This window comes from Rousettus aegyptiacus, unplaced genomic scaffold (genome assembly GCF_014176215.1).
Source record: "Rousettus aegyptiacus isolate mRouAeg1 unplaced genomic scaffold, mRouAeg1.p scaffold_m13_p_10, whole genome shotgun sequence".
NCBI classification, from domain to species: Eukaryota; Metazoa; Chordata; class Mammalia; order Chiroptera; family Pteropodidae; genus Rousettus; species Rousettus aegyptiacus.
Window position 1 is genome coordinate 75,813,526 of NW_023416285.1, and position 19,607 is coordinate 75,833,132.

The 19,607-nt window shown below is 34.3% G+C and overlaps 1 protein-coding gene across 1 annotated transcript in view; it reads right to left on the reverse strand.

The window, feature by feature from the left end:
* Positions 1 to 2,810: 2,810 nt before the first annotated feature.
* The window catches only part of ANKRD30A (ankyrin repeat domain 30A), a 55,735-nt gene continuing 38,938 nt past the window's right edge, over positions 2,811 to 19,607 (reverse strand). Inside the window, 13 exon segments of the mRNA XM_036226589.1 lie at positions 2,811 to 2,931; positions 4,065 to 4,108; positions 10,523 to 10,748; positions 11,962 to 12,176; positions 12,748 to 12,803; positions 12,806 to 12,952; positions 12,955 to 13,033; positions 17,468 to 17,499; positions 17,502 to 17,540; positions 17,543 to 17,620; positions 17,623 to 18,054; positions 18,057 to 18,278; positions 18,281 to 18,410. Of these exon segments, the coding sequence (XP_036082482.1) occupies positions 2,811 to 2,931; positions 4,065 to 4,108; positions 10,523 to 10,748; positions 11,962 to 12,176; positions 12,748 to 12,803; positions 12,806 to 12,952; positions 12,955 to 13,033; positions 17,468 to 17,499; positions 17,502 to 17,540; positions 17,543 to 17,620; positions 17,623 to 18,054; positions 18,057 to 18,278; positions 18,281 to 18,410 (1,821 nt within the window).

Consider the following 19,607-nt stretch of genomic DNA (forward strand, 5'->3'; position numbering starts at 1 on the left):
TTCTCTTTCATTCTTTGATTTCTCTCTTTTCCTTCTGATTTATGTCTAGATTTATGTCTTTGATATCGCTGACACTTTCCTCTATTTGGTTGACTCTATTTCTCAAGCCTGCTATTTCATTTTTCAACTCTTGCAGTGTGTTCTTCATCTCCAGAAGTTCTATTTGTTCCTTTTGTGGGTTTCAATCTCCTTGCTCTGCTCCTCTAGTTATTTTTTTAATTCCTGAAATTGTTGATTTGAGTTGTTTTTGACCTCATTGTTTTTTCAGAAGTACCATCCTGAATTCTCTGTCATTTACATTGCATATTTCTATGTCTGTAAGCTTATTTTCTGGAGATTTTTCTCTTTCTTTCTGAGATTCCTTGTCACCTTGTTTTTTCATGGTTTAATGGACTATTTTTCCTCCTGGGCATTAATGGAAATGTATTCTGCTGTTTTTACAGAAAGAATTATTTTTATATAAAGTCTCTCTTCAGTCTGCTGCAAAGAAGGCACTTTTCTTTTGGTTTCCAGTAGGTGGTGGAGAAGCCTCTCGGATCCCCGCTTTATATAAAGCCTTAATAATGCCTTTTTAAATTTTCTTATAGATATTTAATCATGCTCACTACTCTCAGTATTATTCCCTGTCAGTGTTAGCAACAGTCTCGGCAGCATTTGCTGAGATTCTCCTGGAGGTTCCACGGTGATCTGTCTTGGAGGGTAAAGGTGCAGAGTCCCTCTAAGTTGGGGTATGATACCTATGGCTCAGCCTCAGTTTTGCAACCAGGGCTGGTAAAAATCAACTGTTGTTTCTCTGTGGTCCCATCCTACTTCTCTGCTTTCTGTCCTGATGACTGGGCCGTGCTGCCTACCACAGCTTTTCCATGCAGGGCTGTTCAGGAACATTGCCACACCTTCACCTCTCTCCCTTCTCCTACAGGTAGCTTTGGTAGCTGTTCAGGGCAGCTTCTTTATTTCTCCCAGTCCATTGCCTGACATCCTAGGTTCTGACCTGTGGTAGCCCTTATATGCAGATCCCATGCTCAGACGTGCTGGTGTGCATTTGGATGTCTTTTGTTCAGTTTTAGATGTTCAGCTTATTGTTGTTTCAAGGGGAGAGATCTGAGGACATCTCTCACAATGCCTTGTTTCCCAGAATCCTCACAAGTAATTATTGACAAAGGAGCCAAAAACGTACAATCGAGAAAGGAAAGCCTCTTCAATAAATGGTGCTAATAAATTGGGAGGTTACATGCAAAAGAATGAAACTAGACTCTCTGCCATCATGCACCAAAATTAACTCAAAATTGACCAAAGTCCTGAATATAATACCTGAAACAATAAATCACATAGAAGCAAACATAGGTACTAAACTAATGGACTTTGGATTTAGGAAAGATTTTATGAATTTGACTTCAAAGGCAAGGGAAGTAAAGCCAAAATAACTGAGTGGGACTATATCAATCTAAAAAAGCATTTGCACAGAAAAAAAATATCAACAAGAAAAAGAAGAAACCTACTAAATGGGAGAATATATTTGCAATTAACATCTCTGGTAAGGGTCTAATGGCCAAAATAGACACAGAACTCATACAAGTCAACAACAACAATAAAAGCAAAGCATCTAATAAAAAAATGGGCAGAGAATCTGAAGAAACACTTCTTTCAAAAAGTCATACAAATGGCCACAGACATATAAAAAGATGCTCAATTTCACTAGCTATTAGAGAAATGCAAATCAAAACAACAATGAGCTATCACCTCACACCTGTTAGAGTGTCAATCATCAACAGGATGAACAATAACAATTTTGGAGAAGTTATGGGAAATTGGAACCCTCATGTACTACTTCTGGGAATGTAAATTGGGACAGCCACTATTGGAAAGAGTATGGAGGTTTCACAGAAATCTAAGAATAGAACTACCCTATGACCCAGCAATCTCTCTTATGGGTATTTATCCCAAAATTTTGAAAACATTCATTCATAAAAATATATGCACCCAAATTTTCCTAGCAGCATTATTCACAGTGGCCAAGACATGGAAACAATTGAGGTGTCCTCCAATAGATGAGTGGATAAGGAAGATGTGGGACATATATAAAATGGAATATCACTCAGCCATGAGAAAAGATGAAATAGTGCCATTTGCAATAACATGGTTGGGTCTTGAGATGATCATGCTAAGCAAGATAAGTCAGACAGAAAACACTGAGAACCACAGTATGTCACTCATAAGTGTGATATAAAACTGAAATCATTAAACAAGAGAAACAAGTAGGGACTCATGGACACAGATGACAGTTTAGTAGTTATCAGAATAGAAAGAGAGAGGGGAGAGGTAGATAAGGGTAACATGGGTCAAATATATGGAGATGGAATAAAACTTTACTTTGGGCAATGAACACACAATGCAATATACGTACGATGTATTATTAAACAGTACTTTTGAAACCTATATACTTTTATTAACCAATGTCACATCAATAATTTTAATAAAAAATTAAAATGTTGAAAAATACAAAAAGAGCTATCATTGAACACCACTAAAGTACTAATGAAAACATGGTCATTTGTGTCTTGCTTAAACAGCTGGTATTTGGGCAGTTTAAGTATATAAAACTCAACAGTGCTCATTTTCATTTACAAAATCTGCTGAAAATTTAGGTAGATGCTAAGAAACAGTTTAAAATACTGCATAAATTTACATCATCAACATATGATACATAAATATTTTCCATTAATAAAGATGTTCACGTGTCATATGGTTAATGGGAAACAATTAAAGTGTTATATAAATAAATCAGTAATTATATTTTTATTATTTATGTTTTAGATCATATAATTTTTCTTCAAAATCTGTATATGTTCTCGTGAGGCTTTCAAAAGTAGATCATCAGTAGAATGTAGAGGAGAAGGTTTATGGGACTCAGATTCAAATTCAGCAGTAGCTGGAAAGAAAATGAAAGAATTGTATTTATTATCTAAAATATGACTAAAAATAAGTGTTAAGAATAATGAAAAATATACAATATGGGGTTACTATTAAATATAATTTGCTCATGGTTGCACACTGAATTAATTGCTTTCTGGCTAAGTGTCAGAGCTTCTGGTTTCTTCATCTTCATTCATTTTTTCAACAACCATGTGCTAAGGTAGTACGACAAGCACTGGAGTTACAAGATGATGATGACACGGTTCACCCCTAAACAATCATATACTATCAACTGAAAAAACAGACGACCAGACAATTTTCATTCAGAGTTATATATGCCATGACAAATATAAATAAGACACTATTGGAACAAACAAGAAACATTCCAGTTTTGTGCCAGCTTTTTGGTAGAGATGATATATAAGTTGATACCTGAAGGATAAGAAATAAGTATGTAAGATAGAGGGAAGAGGTAGATGCAAAGATGAGTGATGAGGAAAAACACTCGTGGGATTAGAAGTAGTCCAGTTTGGCTAGGCACTAGAGCAAAGGGCCAGAATAAGGTAAGGAGCAAGAGATAATAAGGCTGAATTATTAGGGAAGAACTAAATTGATCTTAGTGTTTTTATTCCATGTAAAGGAATTTGGAGTTTCTCTCTTCAGGGAAAAATGTAAACCAAGGACAAAGTCAATGACTGGAGATGGAAATGTCACCCAGCAGGTGATTGCTATAGGACCTGTAATGGCTTGGCTAAGTATTACTTGATGAGTCTGGTTATTGGGCCTTAGCTATCACTAGGAAAAAAAAAAAGAGAGATTGATGAAGCCCAGATCCTGACAGTAGTTTCAGTGTGCAGGTTGACAGTTCCATAGGGATTGTGGAGGAAAGGAAAGGGGGGAGCCAGAAATAAAAAATGATATGTGGACTTTGAGATTTTTAACAAGCTATGGGACATGATAAATAAAAGAGGAATAAGTGTGTTTTTCATTATGAATGTTTATGTTTTCACATTTTCCATTTGCTGCATGGAAGTAAATACTTAATGTAGTATCTATTATTCAAACATGTATGGGATTCCATTTACTATTTATAGCTCATATTAGAAATGAATGATATCGAAACTGAATTGATAACTTTTGGCAACATATCTTCTTTGAATTCTTTAGTTATCATTTTATCCATCTCCTGCCACATCTGAAATAAAGCAAATATTATTAAGTATTTAATTTAAACAGACATTATTGTAGGAATAATATATAAATTATGTATTATGCTCTTTAAATAATACTTTGAGAGTCTAGACCTAACTTGGGGATTACATACATAGAATTATCATGTAAATAAAATAAATTTCTACTTCTTAAATTTTAGATGATAGAGAACATATGTATGTAATGCTATTTAGATTCATCTGAAGAAAGTAAAATTGATATGGTCTATTGAGTAAACATAAGTTTAGAAGGGTGATGTTTCATCTGATTTGTACAAAGAAGCTTAAATAGATGAAGTCTTACTTTACACTGAATGCATTGTTTTGCAATTCTTAGAAATATTGCCCTTTATATGTTTAATTAGTTTTTTCATTTTAATGCAGTTTTCCATAATATAATCTTTGCATCCTTACACTTTTAGAAAATTAAAATCATAAAGCATGTTCTATGCTATTAAATTTTGAAAGTAAAATTATGAAAGTGGTAATGTTATGTTATGTGAAAATTCTACTCACAAAAAAATATGTAAAACTATTTTGCCGTGTGTACTAGAACTGAAACATTTCTTTATTTATATGGAACCAAAGATTCAGAAAATCTGCTTGAGTAAGGGAGACGTAACAGTTAAAGCCAGTTTTCAAACTTACCTTCTGATTGATGACTTTCCAGAGTTAGAAACAACAAAAACAATATATAATCCTTTAATTGCAACTTTGTTTCCTCTCTACAAATTAGGGCCAATTTTTGAAACATTCAGTTAATTGTAGTCATCATTTACTTAATTATGAGATGTGTCAGAATATTTCAAACTATGTTAGAAGTGTCCGCATCTAGAGTATTCTCCTTCGGACCTTTCTTATAAAAGGCATCTTCTCACTAAATGCCCAAAATAGGGTTTAAAATAATATACTGAAGATAATAAATACTGTAGCAACAATGACAATGCCTCTCCCAAGTTTAGATGGGAAGACAAATTTGTTGGCTAATGTGTTTCCCATTATTTTCAGACTGCTTTCCATAACACCATTTTTGACAACGGCACGAAAGGCAGGCTTACAAAATGAATAAGGTGACATCATTACTAGAAAGGCCTTACAAAATCAGGAACTCGATACCAGAAAAATTAGAGGCCTTTATTGAAGCAATTTTGTGTTACCATTTAAAAACAATATATAAAATGGAAATCACATTTTTCATGAATTACATTAAGAAACCACTGATGTAACTTTATTACCTTTTCCCCAAAAAGTGCTCTTCCTCAATATTTATTCTTGTGACCTTTATTTTTACTTCTAGGTAAGGATTTGTGTTCAGATGGTAGAAGGAGCTAGAAGTCCAACATTAATATGGAGGACACATCCACAATTTGATTTATACTTCTCCATTTATCAAAAATATAGAAAGGTGAGAAAATCATATAAAGGAAAACAATTTGTCAGCAATTTTACTTTAAGAAGTTTTACTGAGAGGATTTTCTTACAACTGGTTGTTCTCTATTATGTCCCATAGAAATCTAAGTTTCTGCTGGGGACACGTGCAAGATTACACAGTGTCAGAGTCTCTCCTTTCTTTAGCTAGGCAGCTCCATTTGTCTTTGTTTTATATAATAAAATTTCATGCAAAATTTTTTTTAAAGTTTGAGTATTTGAAAATAATTTTTATTTAAGAATGATATTCCATGATTTAGTCAAAGTCTCTAATTTTACATTAAAGGCAACAAGGTTCAGAGAGATTATAGATTGCTTAAGGTCACAAAGCCTATTAGTGGCAGTCCAGGAAGGGACTTTGGGCCTTCTTAATGAACCTAGAGTTCTATGCCATCTACTTCCCTATATTCAGGAAAATTACATAACAACTATAATTCAGAGAAAATGAATATGTAAAATTTGGTCATGTAGCTCAAAAATGTTTAGGCAGAAGACACAATTAATAGCTTTCTAACTAAATTATAAGTTTTAAAATCATGAATAAAAATAATGGACCAGAAATGAATACTATAACTCCTAGTATATACACCCAATTTATAGAATACACATTTTTTAAACCACAGGAGTGGGAACTTGAAAGGAAATATCTTTTGGTAAATCAAGCAGGCTTAAATTGAGGAATTTGACTCTTTAAAGAACACTTATTTCCCTCCTAAGAGACCTTGCTTTACCAAAATTAATTAACAATTATCTATCTTGTGGGGTATCAATAGCAAACTGCTAAACACAAAGAGACTTCTCTTTACCATCTAGCATACTTCTGTCCAACCTCTCATCATTAATTGGTATGTACAAAGGACATGAGCTTAATTTCAAATGCAGTTCCAGCTCAGTCAGAAATCACAGAAGTACCTCATATCTCAGGCCTCAGTTTTCCACATGAGGACTTATACTCTCTATACCCTCCTCATGAGAGGAGGGAAAATTTTCCAAATGGGTGAATCTGAGAGAAGGAACCTTTAAGAAATGCTTGCTTGGTCTCATATCTCGTCTTTGAAAGGATCTGTTTTCCCACAGTAATGTGTCGTCGAATCTGCAGTAAGCAGACTGCCCCTGAGACAGGTGTCAAGCATTGTTTCTTTGCTGACAACTGTGTGGGGAAGTTCTTGATTTGGGAGTCAGTGTTTGGAAGCCCACTGCGGCCACACATCTAAACCACACCCTCCACATCCCTAGTATGTGCGGGTAACAAATCAAGTAAAGTGATCTCCACCTTCCCAACTCCAACAAAAAAGATAACTACGCAACACATCTAGAAATGTTTTCTTCTTCCTTGACTTTATAATTCATGTACCTTGTTCAAAGCAACTCCTACCTCAAAGAGGGAAAAGTTGAAAGCAACACTAAAAAAAGGAAACAGAGTGAGCCACTAACAATAGCAAAGCACAATAAAATACAAATATATGTTCATTCATTCAACGATAATTTACTGAGTAGCTATCTTTCTATTAGATTTAGACTACAGGTTGAAAAATAATGTTCAATTCTTCTTTTGAAACCTATTCAATAAACACATACATACCACTACACACATACACATTTCCTAAATTAATATATTTTCAGTAACTATTGATACTTTTCAGTTAAAATTTGATTCATTCTTATGGTTAATATTATAAAAATAAATATAATGACATAAAATAAAACAACTTTACCCATATAAATCATTGCAATTCATTATCCATTTGTAAATAGGTTAATGTATGAAGGAAATGCACTTGTCAGTTTGTGTATATTAAAAACATGTATTTTGAGGAAAAATTAGTCGATCAAGGAGCTGAAAAATTGAGTCTAGAGATAATGGATGAATGAAGAATAGGAAGAAGTAGATCAATTATTTGTATCTTTCCAAAGATGAAATGACTGTTGAGCATTTGCTGAAGTGGCAAAATGAAGTATTGACCTATGGAATTGATGGCCCAATTTGTCTACTTCAGATTCTCTAATGTGCATATCTCTCAGAAGTGTTCATGTGTTAGGCTGGAAATCTTCCCTTGGACTATAGTTATTCACCTTGTTGTCATCTCAAAGGGAGAGATCAAGGGAACCCCTCATACCTCCATGCTTCTGATGCCCTAGAGTCTTAATTATTAACTGTTTTAGCCTTGATGTATTTATATAACCGTATTTAGAAAAAGTGTCACTATACTGAATAGACATTTGAAACATAAAAAACCTCACTAGAAAATTTCTCAAAGTGTCAGTGATAGATGAAAAGTCCAAAATCAATCAATGTAAAATTGAATTTTCCTATTTAAAACCTATTTATTGAGTAAATATTGTGGCCATGCATGGCATTAGGCACACAAATACTAAAAAGTCTTGAACATAAAAACTTTTGAAACCAGAGAAATTTTATCTGGAATAAAGGTTCAGTTCTTAGAAAAACATTCTATGTGTAAGAAAAATCTAAATAACCAGTAATATATCACTAGTGATAAAATAACCAGTGATGTATCTGTTCAGGCTAATTTTAACTTTTTTATATATATATATATAACAGTACAATTAAATTACACAATTGAATTAAAATATAAAATTACTTCTGAAATATATGACTAACATTTCTGGATTTAACTAGAATGTGAAAAATGAAGGTTAAAGTTAACAAAACAGATAAGTAGTGACCTGCGCCACCACAATGGCATTGCTTGGGCAAGACTGAACTTCATGCACTGGTGACAGAGGCCATTCACCTAAGTGTTATGAATGTGGAGAAAACTTGCTTTGACTACCAGTACAACTGAAATCACAGACTTAGAGCAATACTTTATTATAATTACTGTCATTAAATTTAGAAATACAATGCTGAATAAGTTAAAACTTCATAGTAGAAAGAGTCCAAAATGTTAAAACCTTGCAAATAAAGGTGACTAATAAACATATTCAATATTAATGCTATTTTTAATATTTTTAATATTCGACTCTCAAGAATCTTAGCTAAAAATTTTCAGGTGTTCGTTTTGTAGTGCTCTATTAAAAAAATCCCACCCTTTTCTATCATATTAGATGGGATGTTACCCCCTCTCTCAGAGTATTATGTTTTCCTAGTAGCATTCATTAAAATACAGGCAACTCTAGAAGACACCTTCTTTCTGTACGTCTAAGAATTCTGTAAAGACCAGCTGTATAAAAGTCCTTCCAGGTGTTCTGTAGTGATGTTGGAGACCTATGTCTGGATATTGACAGAGTGCTGCTTTTTAATCTCTCTGACTAAACCTGACATGATTGGGCAACCAATATTCCTCAAGGGAACTATGTATCTCTTGGAACTACAACATTAAGTTTAAAATAAACTATGTCTTAATTGATCTAGAAATTTAAAAAAAAATTATAAACACATCTTTTTGACCAAAAAATTAAATAAGGAAATATTTCCACAAAAAATCTTCTCTTAAATTGCTTTTACATTTACCTACTCTTTCATCTTCACCTAGTAAAATAATGCTATATCTAATTTTTCTGGTGAGAACTAATGAGAATCTTTTAAGTGTGCATCATGCCTAGCAATTTAGAGAAATATCTGACATTTGTTTTCTTTGGTACCCAGTAGTCCAGTTTCACCACGTAGAACCTATTTGGCCAAAGGTTGTCAAAAAATCCTTAGCTTTGCTCTCCTGTAATTTATTATGATGCAGCCCAATCCAAAAACAGGGCTGAAGTCTCATTTAGCACAGGTCTATGCTACTTTTCTTTGAATTGAGAAGACCCTCAAAACACCATCCAAATCATAAACCAATGGCACTGATTGAAATGGATATTTTAGAAAGTGATATCAGCACCATGGCAATTGAGGCAACCACTTGTACTTCCCTTAAATCTGCAACTAGTCAGACATCTATAACCCAACAAAGGCTCCTCTGCTCAGCACACTATGATGCCTAAAAAATCCACACATCAGGATGTGGGAAGGTGGGTGTATTGGAATGCGTAGGGAGGCAGGATGGGGGAAGGACAGGGACAGGCCCATAACTGCAGTTCCAGGCAGACAAGCCTGAGTTTACCGCCTTATGAAAGGCAATATTGGCAGAGGAGTTGGGGTGCTTCTCCCGCAACACAGCCCACCAGAGGGTCAAAGGGGTGGCCAAGAACCCAGATCCCTCCCCAGTTCCAGTGGTGTTTGCACCACTAGAGAGACTAGTAGCAGTAGCAGAGACAAGTTCCCAGGCTCCAAGCCAGAGCACAGATCTCCCAGAGGCCATAAAGAACCAGGTAGCAGATTATAGGGGCTTATTAACCATCTTCTGTCACCCAGCCCCATCTTCTGTCACCACACCTAGTACTGGTGCCCAGAGACCCTGGGGACCTGGATATAGCAGTGATACCCACCACCCTGGTTACTCAGACCAGGGCTCTCAAGCCTACCGCTAAGCCCCCACACCTGGACCCAGGAGGCTCAGGTAGCACAGGTGAGAGAAAACAAAAACTGGCCTAACCCACCATCCTTTGGAAAACAAAAGAAAGACTATGTATGGTTAAGTGTGTGCTGGTCAATTATTCATTGATGCTTAAGGGTGGAGTACCTGGAGTGCACCATAATTTTAAAATTGTTATAAACCATCACCAAACTAAAATCACTTAGAAAGCAACCCAAAGCATTACCAAGTATTTCTTTTTACTCTATTGTAATTTCTAAAACCAAATATAAAGGTAGCTTTTCATGAAACTGAAAGTGTGTCTGATTAGTTATGTTTGCTGAATAGTTAACGGTAAGTACCTCTTGAACATGAGAGATTCAGAGACTTCAGAAATATTACGAAGTTTCTGTCTCCTTTCTTTATTAGAACACATAATTATGACTTTTACTTAGTGTGTATTCATCAATGAAACAACTCAGAATTTCGCCAAATTAGCAACAAAACATATATCAGAAATCTGAAACCCAAGGGAAAGAAGGTAATATAACCAACCTTGGTAAAGTAAGCATCCATGCTATTATTTGAAGTCCGTGGAGTTGAGGCAGAAGTCACCAAGTTTGCTCTTGGAGCAAGATTTCTATGGCTTTTGAGACTATGATTGAGACTTCCAACACCAGATGGCTCCAGGACTGGCCTTGTAATATCAGTGCAGAGTAAAGATCTGCTCTGCTGTTTCTCTAGGAGTTCAGAACTGATCTCTGCTAGCCTTTCATTTTTCCTGTGAAGATTATAAAAAACGCAGGCTTAGTATTTCATTCTTCCCTAATGACCTGCATTTTTTTTAAGTTGCCATAATAGTAAGTGAAATTTCTTACCTAACAGAATTTTAATACTGAAAATACGTCAGAGCAGACCTACTATATACCAGTATAGGTTCACAATTGTTCTGAAGAAGTACACAGGTTTCTAGGGGGATTACTAACTAATAATCAATTCAAAGTAGGGAGGGAATAATGGCAATCAGTGATGCAGACAGCTTCTCAGGTGATAGTTGGTGCCTTCAGGAATGGCTGTACTTATGAGATTCTTGAGGTTGCCATCAGGCATATGTAATAAACCAGTTTAGAGATTTTTTAAAAATCCCTCTAAGACATTTCCAAATATGCGCTTTCCCCACCCTTGTGCCATATACTCATTATCTTGGAGAAATTAACCATTTGGATTGGACATAATTTAGAGCAACAGCCTCTGGGGGAGACCAGATAGCCTAGTTGATGATCAAATGAACCAAAACAACTCCAGAGGCAATTAGCTTATAACATCTTTACCAAAGAATTGGCGGTGGGATTTGCCCTTTCTGTCTTCTACACGCCCCCTCTCCCCACCTAGGCGGGCCACTTTGTTATTTTTAGTCATTTTGTCAATTATAGGACGCTTTATTCCTGTGTTCATATTTCCCTATTTCATGTGTATGCCTTGAGGTCTGCCAGAAAAACTAGAAAGGATCAGTTGTCTCAAGGCACCCTCTAGTGATAATAACAAAGATCACAATCTTTGTACATTTACCAAGAGCCAGAATGTTCAGAGCACTTAAACCCTTTGGGTTTAAGCTGTTATCTTCCAAAAAATAGTTAAATTTGTTAAGATTGCTACTTAGCAAAATTCAAAAAGAAAATTTTATAATGATATTGCCATCTAAATTATAAAGCTTCAAAAGCACTTAGCCTAAAGATTGATAGATCACATTTACTATATGAAAATCTAAAAGGGGGAGGAAATAATCATGTCAAAACAAAAATGGGGAAGAAATGCAAACTGTATTGAACTAATATTTAAAGGCAAGTTGGTTTTCCGACATCATTTTCCAAAACTATTATATTTAGTTAGCTTTTGCTTTCTACTAACCTTGTGAACTTGGCTTGTTAAAAATTATGCTTTAGAGGCAAATTATGAGCTAAATTTATTTTCTCTGATTCTATGCTTTGACTTACACATTTAGTTTATTTTCCAATGACATTCTAACTTTCAATTCCTCTAGGTAGAGTTGCTTATATGTTTCCAGTTGCATTTTATTAGAATCTTCTTGAGAAGTTTTTACTTTGGAGAGTTTAGATTCCAGATCTTTAATTCTGAGTTCCATTTGACTTCTTATTGTACAATGATTCTCTCTTAACTGCTCTAAGTTTTCTTGAGATACTGCTTGTGCCTAAAGGAAATAAAAAGGACATATTTTTATAATAATTTAACTTGAATAATTATAGTATATTTGTTTCCTTTGATTTTGAGTTGATTCAGAGAAACTAGAAATGGTAAAGAGCCTAAGTTTAAAACATGTACCAACAATGTCAACTGAATTAAATCTGAATTATGAAAATAAAGTCAAATATTCTCCTTTTAGTATCCAGCTCCCTAATAATTCAAAGGATAGCACAGCATCAAATTAAAATGTTAAAAATTGAACAACAATATTTAATAAACAAAGAGAATGGTACAATTTTTAAATCACAAATGTTCTTTTATTTCTAATACTCTTGTTTTATATCAACAGGTCTGAAAAATAAAATAATTCTCCAGGAAGAAACATTCTCAGAGATTAATTTTTTTGGTGAAATGAAGAAAATGAAATATTTAAAGGGTGAAATAAATGTCATCGTTCTTCCAAAAATCTACTAAACAAATTGCTATTGAAGGAAGTAGAGGAAATACATATAGTGTGTGTACCCAAAATGTAATGTGCAGTGAAATGAATTAAACCACATTAAAGGGCAAAAATTAACCTGTAAAAAGAGATTGACTTTTTAAATTTTTTTGACTTTTTCCTGTCTTGCTCTCCAATCTCCTGTTTATACTGTTCGACTTCACTGTATTTTATCATATTCATTTTTATGTGATTCTTGAAGTTGACTAATTCTTGTTTCAACTTCTTGTTTTCATTCTTTAGTTTTTCACATTTCTTTTGTATTTCTTTCATGAATAAAACCGTTGTTGGAGAAACTGATTTTCTTCATCTAGACGTAAACATTTTGAAGATGCAATTTCCAGTTTTGCTAGAAGATCACCAATCTGCATGAATAAGATAATAGAATTTGGTTATGAGACTAACCTAACTCAAAACAAGTATTAACTTATGAAATAAATTCAGTTGCAATAAAATGTGATCTGCATTGTGGTGGAGTCTTAGAACGTGGAACCTTGAATTACGCAGAATCAGAAACAAAGTTAAAACCACCAGGAGTCACAAAAATGCATCCTTTCCTGTCGTTGTCTTTGCCATAAAACATCCACACTTGATTTTCCACAATTTCTTGTCTGACCTTATATTATCTTTCCTCCATAAAATGACTATAAATTACATTTTAGTAGAAAGTCTCTCACCTCTTCCCCCATCCAACTGCCCATAATTTAAAAAGAAGTTTAGGGTTATCATATGGAGTAATTTAGGCCTCAGTCAATAAAAGCCTCTCATGATAAGATTTTTAAAATAAAACTCTAATTAATGAATCTTATAAATACAGATTCTCTGCTACAAGCCATTTACTGAACTACAAATGTTTTGTGCTAATTTGAAATTTGATTCCATAAAGAAATGACTTCCAATATTATGGAATAATCATATTTCCCAGAGTAAAAATTTAGTGGGATGACTCCCACATATTGTTGACCAGAAAAAAATGCCTAAATTCAATAACATTATCTTGTAATCCTTTATTACATTCCACAAAATAAGTGAACATACTAAAGAAAAGTGACAACAACAATCTTGCTATAAATCAGTGATACTGAGTTGAAAAGAACTACTTGTCTTTAGATACAATGCTTATTTTGTAAAAAAAAAAAAAAAAAAAGTGAATGGATGTGGTATTTTTAAAACAAGTCTGCAAATCCTTTGATAACTTACAAAATTCCTTCTATTAAATGTGTGATGGCCTTAGTAAGTAACTGATTTCTAGTGAATAGAATATGGCAGATCTCTGTGTGACTTCTATAGCCGGATTAGAAAATGTGATACAACTTCCATCTGACTTTCTATCTCTAGAGAAGCTCGCCCTGAGAACGTAGCTACCATGTTGTGAAGAATGAAGAAATCCAGGGCACACAGTCAGTCCTCCTGTAGATATTCTGACTGAGATGGCCTCAGCTAACATCCCAGCCAAGAGCCAGCTTCAGGTGCCAAACATGTTCATGACCAGCCTTTAGAGGATTCTAGCCTAGAGGTTAACCTGAGGCTAAGACTAAGTCCTCATCAAAGTACTATAGACGCACCTCAGGCTTTATTTCAGAATTGCTATGGACAATTATGCCTCCCATTTTCCATTTCCAAATGCGAGTCTTTAGCCATTTAGCAGAATATTTGTGTGGGTGGCAGATAACTTGTTTCGTTGGTTCTCAAGCCTTCAGATTGAAAGGAATTGTCCTCAAGGGGCTTTACTTTAGTGACCACACCCCAGGCATCTCATCTCTGTCTGTACCTGATTAAGATGGTAAAATCTGGGACTTGGACCTGAGCCTGACATACGATTTGAACTTTAATAGTTGAGACTTATAGGGGAATTAGGTAGGGATTGGTGTATTTTTTCACATGGGAGGCATAGAAACAATGATGGCCAGTGTTTAGATTAAGCTGGTTGTTAAATGTGTCCATACAGTTTTTGAAATATTCATTCCATACACAGGTAGAATGTGGGTCAACCTTCATGACTTGCTCCTGAAGAACAGAATGTGGTGAAAGTGATACTGTGTGAATTCCTAAGCCAGTTCAGAAAAAGCAACACAGCTTCTGCTTGGCTCTGTATCTCAGGCTGCTTAACCTTGGCATCGAGCCCCCATGTAGTGAGGAACCTTGGGCCAAATGAGAGCCCAGGCGTTCCAGCGTGGGTGTTCGGGCTGTCTTCCCCAGACAAAGTTCCAACCAACCGTCAGCATCAACCACCAGAAAAGTTGGTGAACAAACCTTCAAATAATTTCAGGCACCAGCTGGCTGCCTCAGTTGAAGCTGAGGGGCACAGAGACTGGCCGCACTTACACCTAAGTGTCAATTTGTGAACAAAGTAAATGTTGTTTATTTAAGGCACTAACCTTCGGGCAGTTAGGAAAAAAGCAGATAAACCTTTTCAGGATTAAAAAAGACATACTAAGAAATATAAGTAGAAATTACTGACATATTTTTTTTAAATTGTACTTTCCTTATTGTGCATCACTGAAATTGCATTTCTCTGCCTATTGAATGTGTGTGGCAACCCTGCATCTGGCAAGTCTATTGGAGCCATTTTTCCAACAGGTTAGGGTGATGGTTGGCATTTTTGAGAAGTTGTGTTTTTTAATTAAAGTATGTACATTGTTTTTTAAGACATGATGCTATTGCACACTCAGTAGACTACAGTATAGTGTAAACATAACTTTTATATGCACTGGGCAACAAAAGTTCTTGTGACTGTGCTTTATTGCTTGGGTCTGGAACCACACCTGCAACCTCTCTGAGGTATGTCTGTAGTCCCCTTTAAAGAAGAATCTAATAGATGTTAAGATCAATTTAATAATGATTAACAATGCTAATGAGAAGCAGATAACTAGGACAAAAACATAAAATTTGTTCTTGGGTTCCCTTCAATTACAACAAGGCAAGTGTCATATTTTAAATGATTCCTCTACTTGGGGGATAAGAAAGATTGGCAAGGAGACATACGATTTGAACTTTAATAGTTGAAAAACTATAAGTAGTCAGTTTAATAATGCAAATCTATTTTCATCCCATAATGATGATGATACGATTTTTAGATGACATAAAAACTGCCATTCTCTGGAAGTATTCATTTATGTTTTAATTTCCTCCATTTTATTTAATAGTTTTCTCTTCAAATAAAGTTTAAGTCTTCACTATATTATATAAATACATAACTTTTTCTTGATTCTTATAGCTTTTCTATCATCCTGTTTCTCCCCTTCCATTGGACTCTAATATTCTTAAATGGTCTCATTTACATATTAATATTTATATCACTTACTCTCTTTTACCTGAGTCTGATTTTCAATCCTATAATTGCACTACAAATTCTTTGAGGTCAAATTTTTCTTCATCCTTATCTTGTTTAAGTTCTCAGCAGTAATTGACAGTAATGACCATGCACTCAGCCCCTGCTCTTCTAATCCCGAGTCATTTCTAAACAACAGTCACCTTGATGTTCAGTCCCGGATCCTCTCTATTCCTCCTTCACATTCTCTCAGAGTTCTTTACATCTCAATGCTTCAAATCAGATTCCCTAAACAACATGACCAGCCTTGACCCTGTCATTGAAGTCTTCTATACTTTCTTTCTTCCTTGTAATTCCTCATAAACAATATCCTCAACCATACACTCTTAAATCCTTGCTTGGCGTGGATTAGCTAATCTTATACTTCATGTTGAATTTTATTGGTATTGCTTTGAGTGTAGTGTTATTTTCTGATCATGGGGCCACCTTGCCCCTGAGGAAGTTGACCAGCATACTTTGCCCTGTTTTTCTCTTAGAATGCAAAAGCTTTTCACAGGAGTCAGATTATCAATTACTATCATTACTTTTTATTGAATTATTTTCTATTATTACATAGAGACCTGACCTGACCTATTGAAGTCTTCTTCTCAAGTTCCTTTCAAATGCATATTCAACTACACTGTTTGAAGGCTTGAGTCAACTAGAGATCTCTCTTCTATCTCATCCAGATTCCTCGCCTCAACATTGTGTGGATAAAATACCTTAACTCAGGTAGGATCTGGCCTACAGAGCCATAGATGAGAACATCTAGACCTGTTAGGGCTATTGATTGAACTGGATAAAATCTGTCTCTAAATTTTTTGATTCACAGTGTAGACTTTACAGTGGTTAATAAATCTATGTCATAATCATAACTCCTTTCTATAGGGCTCTACAGAAAATACCTCATTGTTTTTTATGTAAGCTTAATCAGTTTTGGGCATTCTTACTAATTTAAAATTTTTGATATCTTAATAGATTTCTTTATGAAACTCTAAGGTGACAACTCCTGGCTCTCGCAGTCAAGAAAGACTCCTTAGCGACATATTGTCCTAATGGCTGTATGAAAAGTATGCTAACACAATGTGACTAATTTATACGAAGTTTAGAAAAACAATAATCTTTGAAGTTTCTTCAGCAACAAGAAGGGCCATCAACACAATCTTTCATTTTCCTCTTATAGGTATATCTGTAAAATGAAATTGCATGGACCTAGCTACTGTGACTGAAAAGAACTAGTTGGTAGGTGCATCTACCTCAGTGTTCCAACTGTAGGGTTCACAATGCACTCTTCTGACCTTAAATCATTGGTAGTGTCTCCCACAGAGGAGAGTAAGAATGACAGAGGAATCCTGTCCTGCTTAGAAAATACATTTATTGTCTGTATATGTTGAAAATTCAACTAGATTCACCATTTAGACATTATCAAATATTACTTCGAATTTTCTTTCAGAAAATTTGAAAAATATTTGTCTTTCTGGGTAATTACCTCTCTTTGATCATCATTTTCACGCTGATACATTCTTTCAAATGATGCAATTCATTGATTAACTCCTGATTTTTTCTTCTAGCATATGATTTTGTTTTTCGCTTTCGATCTGAAGTCTTTTTATCATATCCTGAAACTGTTTTTGGAAATTTCTGTCTTTTCTTTATTGTTCACTTTGTTGCAAGTATCATCCAGTTGCTGTGGAAGCATCACATTTTTGCTGTGTAGCTGATATAATTTCTTCTCTAAGGATTCCTGCTTTCCAGTGCATTTATTCACTTTATCTTGTTCATGTTGATACGTGTATTCAATTTCCTTCTTCTGACACTGTGTTTGGGTTAGGTCTGTTTGTACACATTCTAAAATTACAGTCCTTTCTCTGAGAGCATCTCTTGTGTGATGGAGCTCAGTTTCTAGCTTATTCAATTTACTTTCAGCTTTAGAAAGTTGTTGAGTAAGAATCTCATTTTTATCTTTCAGGTGAGACATATCAAAATTAATTTTGTCCCAAAAATGAAACCATTCATGTCTTGCTCTCTGGAAAATAAGTTCTAGGTCACTTTTTGACATCTGACTTTGTTCATAATATGTACAGCACTAGCCAGTTTAGAGTGGTAGGATTCAACTTTAGTTTCTAGTCTTTCTTTGTTTTGTTTCTCATTCTTAAGTTGAGAATTTAGCGTAGTATTCTCAGCTGTTTGAACATTAAGTTGTCTATTATATTGAAATATTGTTTTTGTTAGTGTTTTCTCATAAAGTTTTATGGCCTTTCAAAGATGGTCATTCTTTTTTTGCACAATTGCAATGTCCCCCAAATATTTTTTTCCACCTTCTGCTTCTGATTTTTTATTGTGTCTATTTCCAGTCTTAGCATGGCAATTTCATCCTGCAACACATGGTTTTTATGCAACATATCTTTTTCTTTTTCATGAGTATCAGAAACCTAAGAAAAACAAAGAAGACTTGTTACCATCACTCAATGAAATGATATATCATGGTATTCCCTGAAATTAAAAAAGAACCTGTGTATTTATATCATGAAAAGGCTTTAGTATATGGATATATCATTGGGGGGGGGGGGGACTAAATTGGTTCAAAACCTCTAACTTAATATAAGCATAAAATCCTCAAAGTTTAAAAATTTAATATAAGACACTGAATCTATGAATGTAAAAAAGAAAATAGGAGAATTTTTATGTCTCATAATTGAAAAGACAAAAAATCCAGGCCTAAAATAAAAGGTTAATAAATTTGACTACACTTAAAAATGGAGTTTATAGTCTCGATATACAGCTATCCTACAGTAAACATATTATCTCTGCATATATTTGGACAGATCCTATTTCCTAAAAATTTTTTTTCCCTAGGACTATTCTATACACACCCTACTTTTCTAATGCTTTTAGTCAATTATAAAAATCACACCTATTAACAACGGATCAATCTAGGCATTGCACTAAGCACTTCTATATATATTAAAGAACTCAGTTAGTTAGCATAATCTGGAATGGAGAGGTTAAAAAGATAAGACAGTTCAAGATTTTTCCCATGTCTTTTGACTCTACAATTAGTGTTCTTGCATCAACCACAGCTGTTCCTCTAGTGTAAATATTAAGTACAAAGAAGTATATATTTCAAAAAGTTCATGGTGAGTAAGGTAAAATTTATGGAGCTCCTCTCAAAAAATGATGAAATTATCTGCAGCTACAATAAATTTAATTTCCTCTTAATAATATTAAAGTGGTAATAAATGTGAAATAGAGGAAAATACACTGACTTATTTTTTACTACAAATAAAATAGCTATCAATATGTTATCACTAAGAATACATTATGTCATATTATTGTTTTCATAAGCTTCTTGGACTGAAATAGGAATATTACTTCTTAAACTGAAATAGGAATATTGAGCAAATTGTTATTTTCTCAGAAGTAGGAGAATGATATCTAAAATATGGTATCTGAACTGGGTAAACTTTTTTTCCTTATTATCGGTAGAAGTGAAAGCTTGCCTCCCTATTAATATAGCAAGGGAATAAAATCACTGCCCAAACCTAGGACATCTGTTGTTATTATAAATAGTTTGAGATTCTGGAAAGCTCATCAATTTCTATGGAAAATATTAAATACCTCTGCTTTGG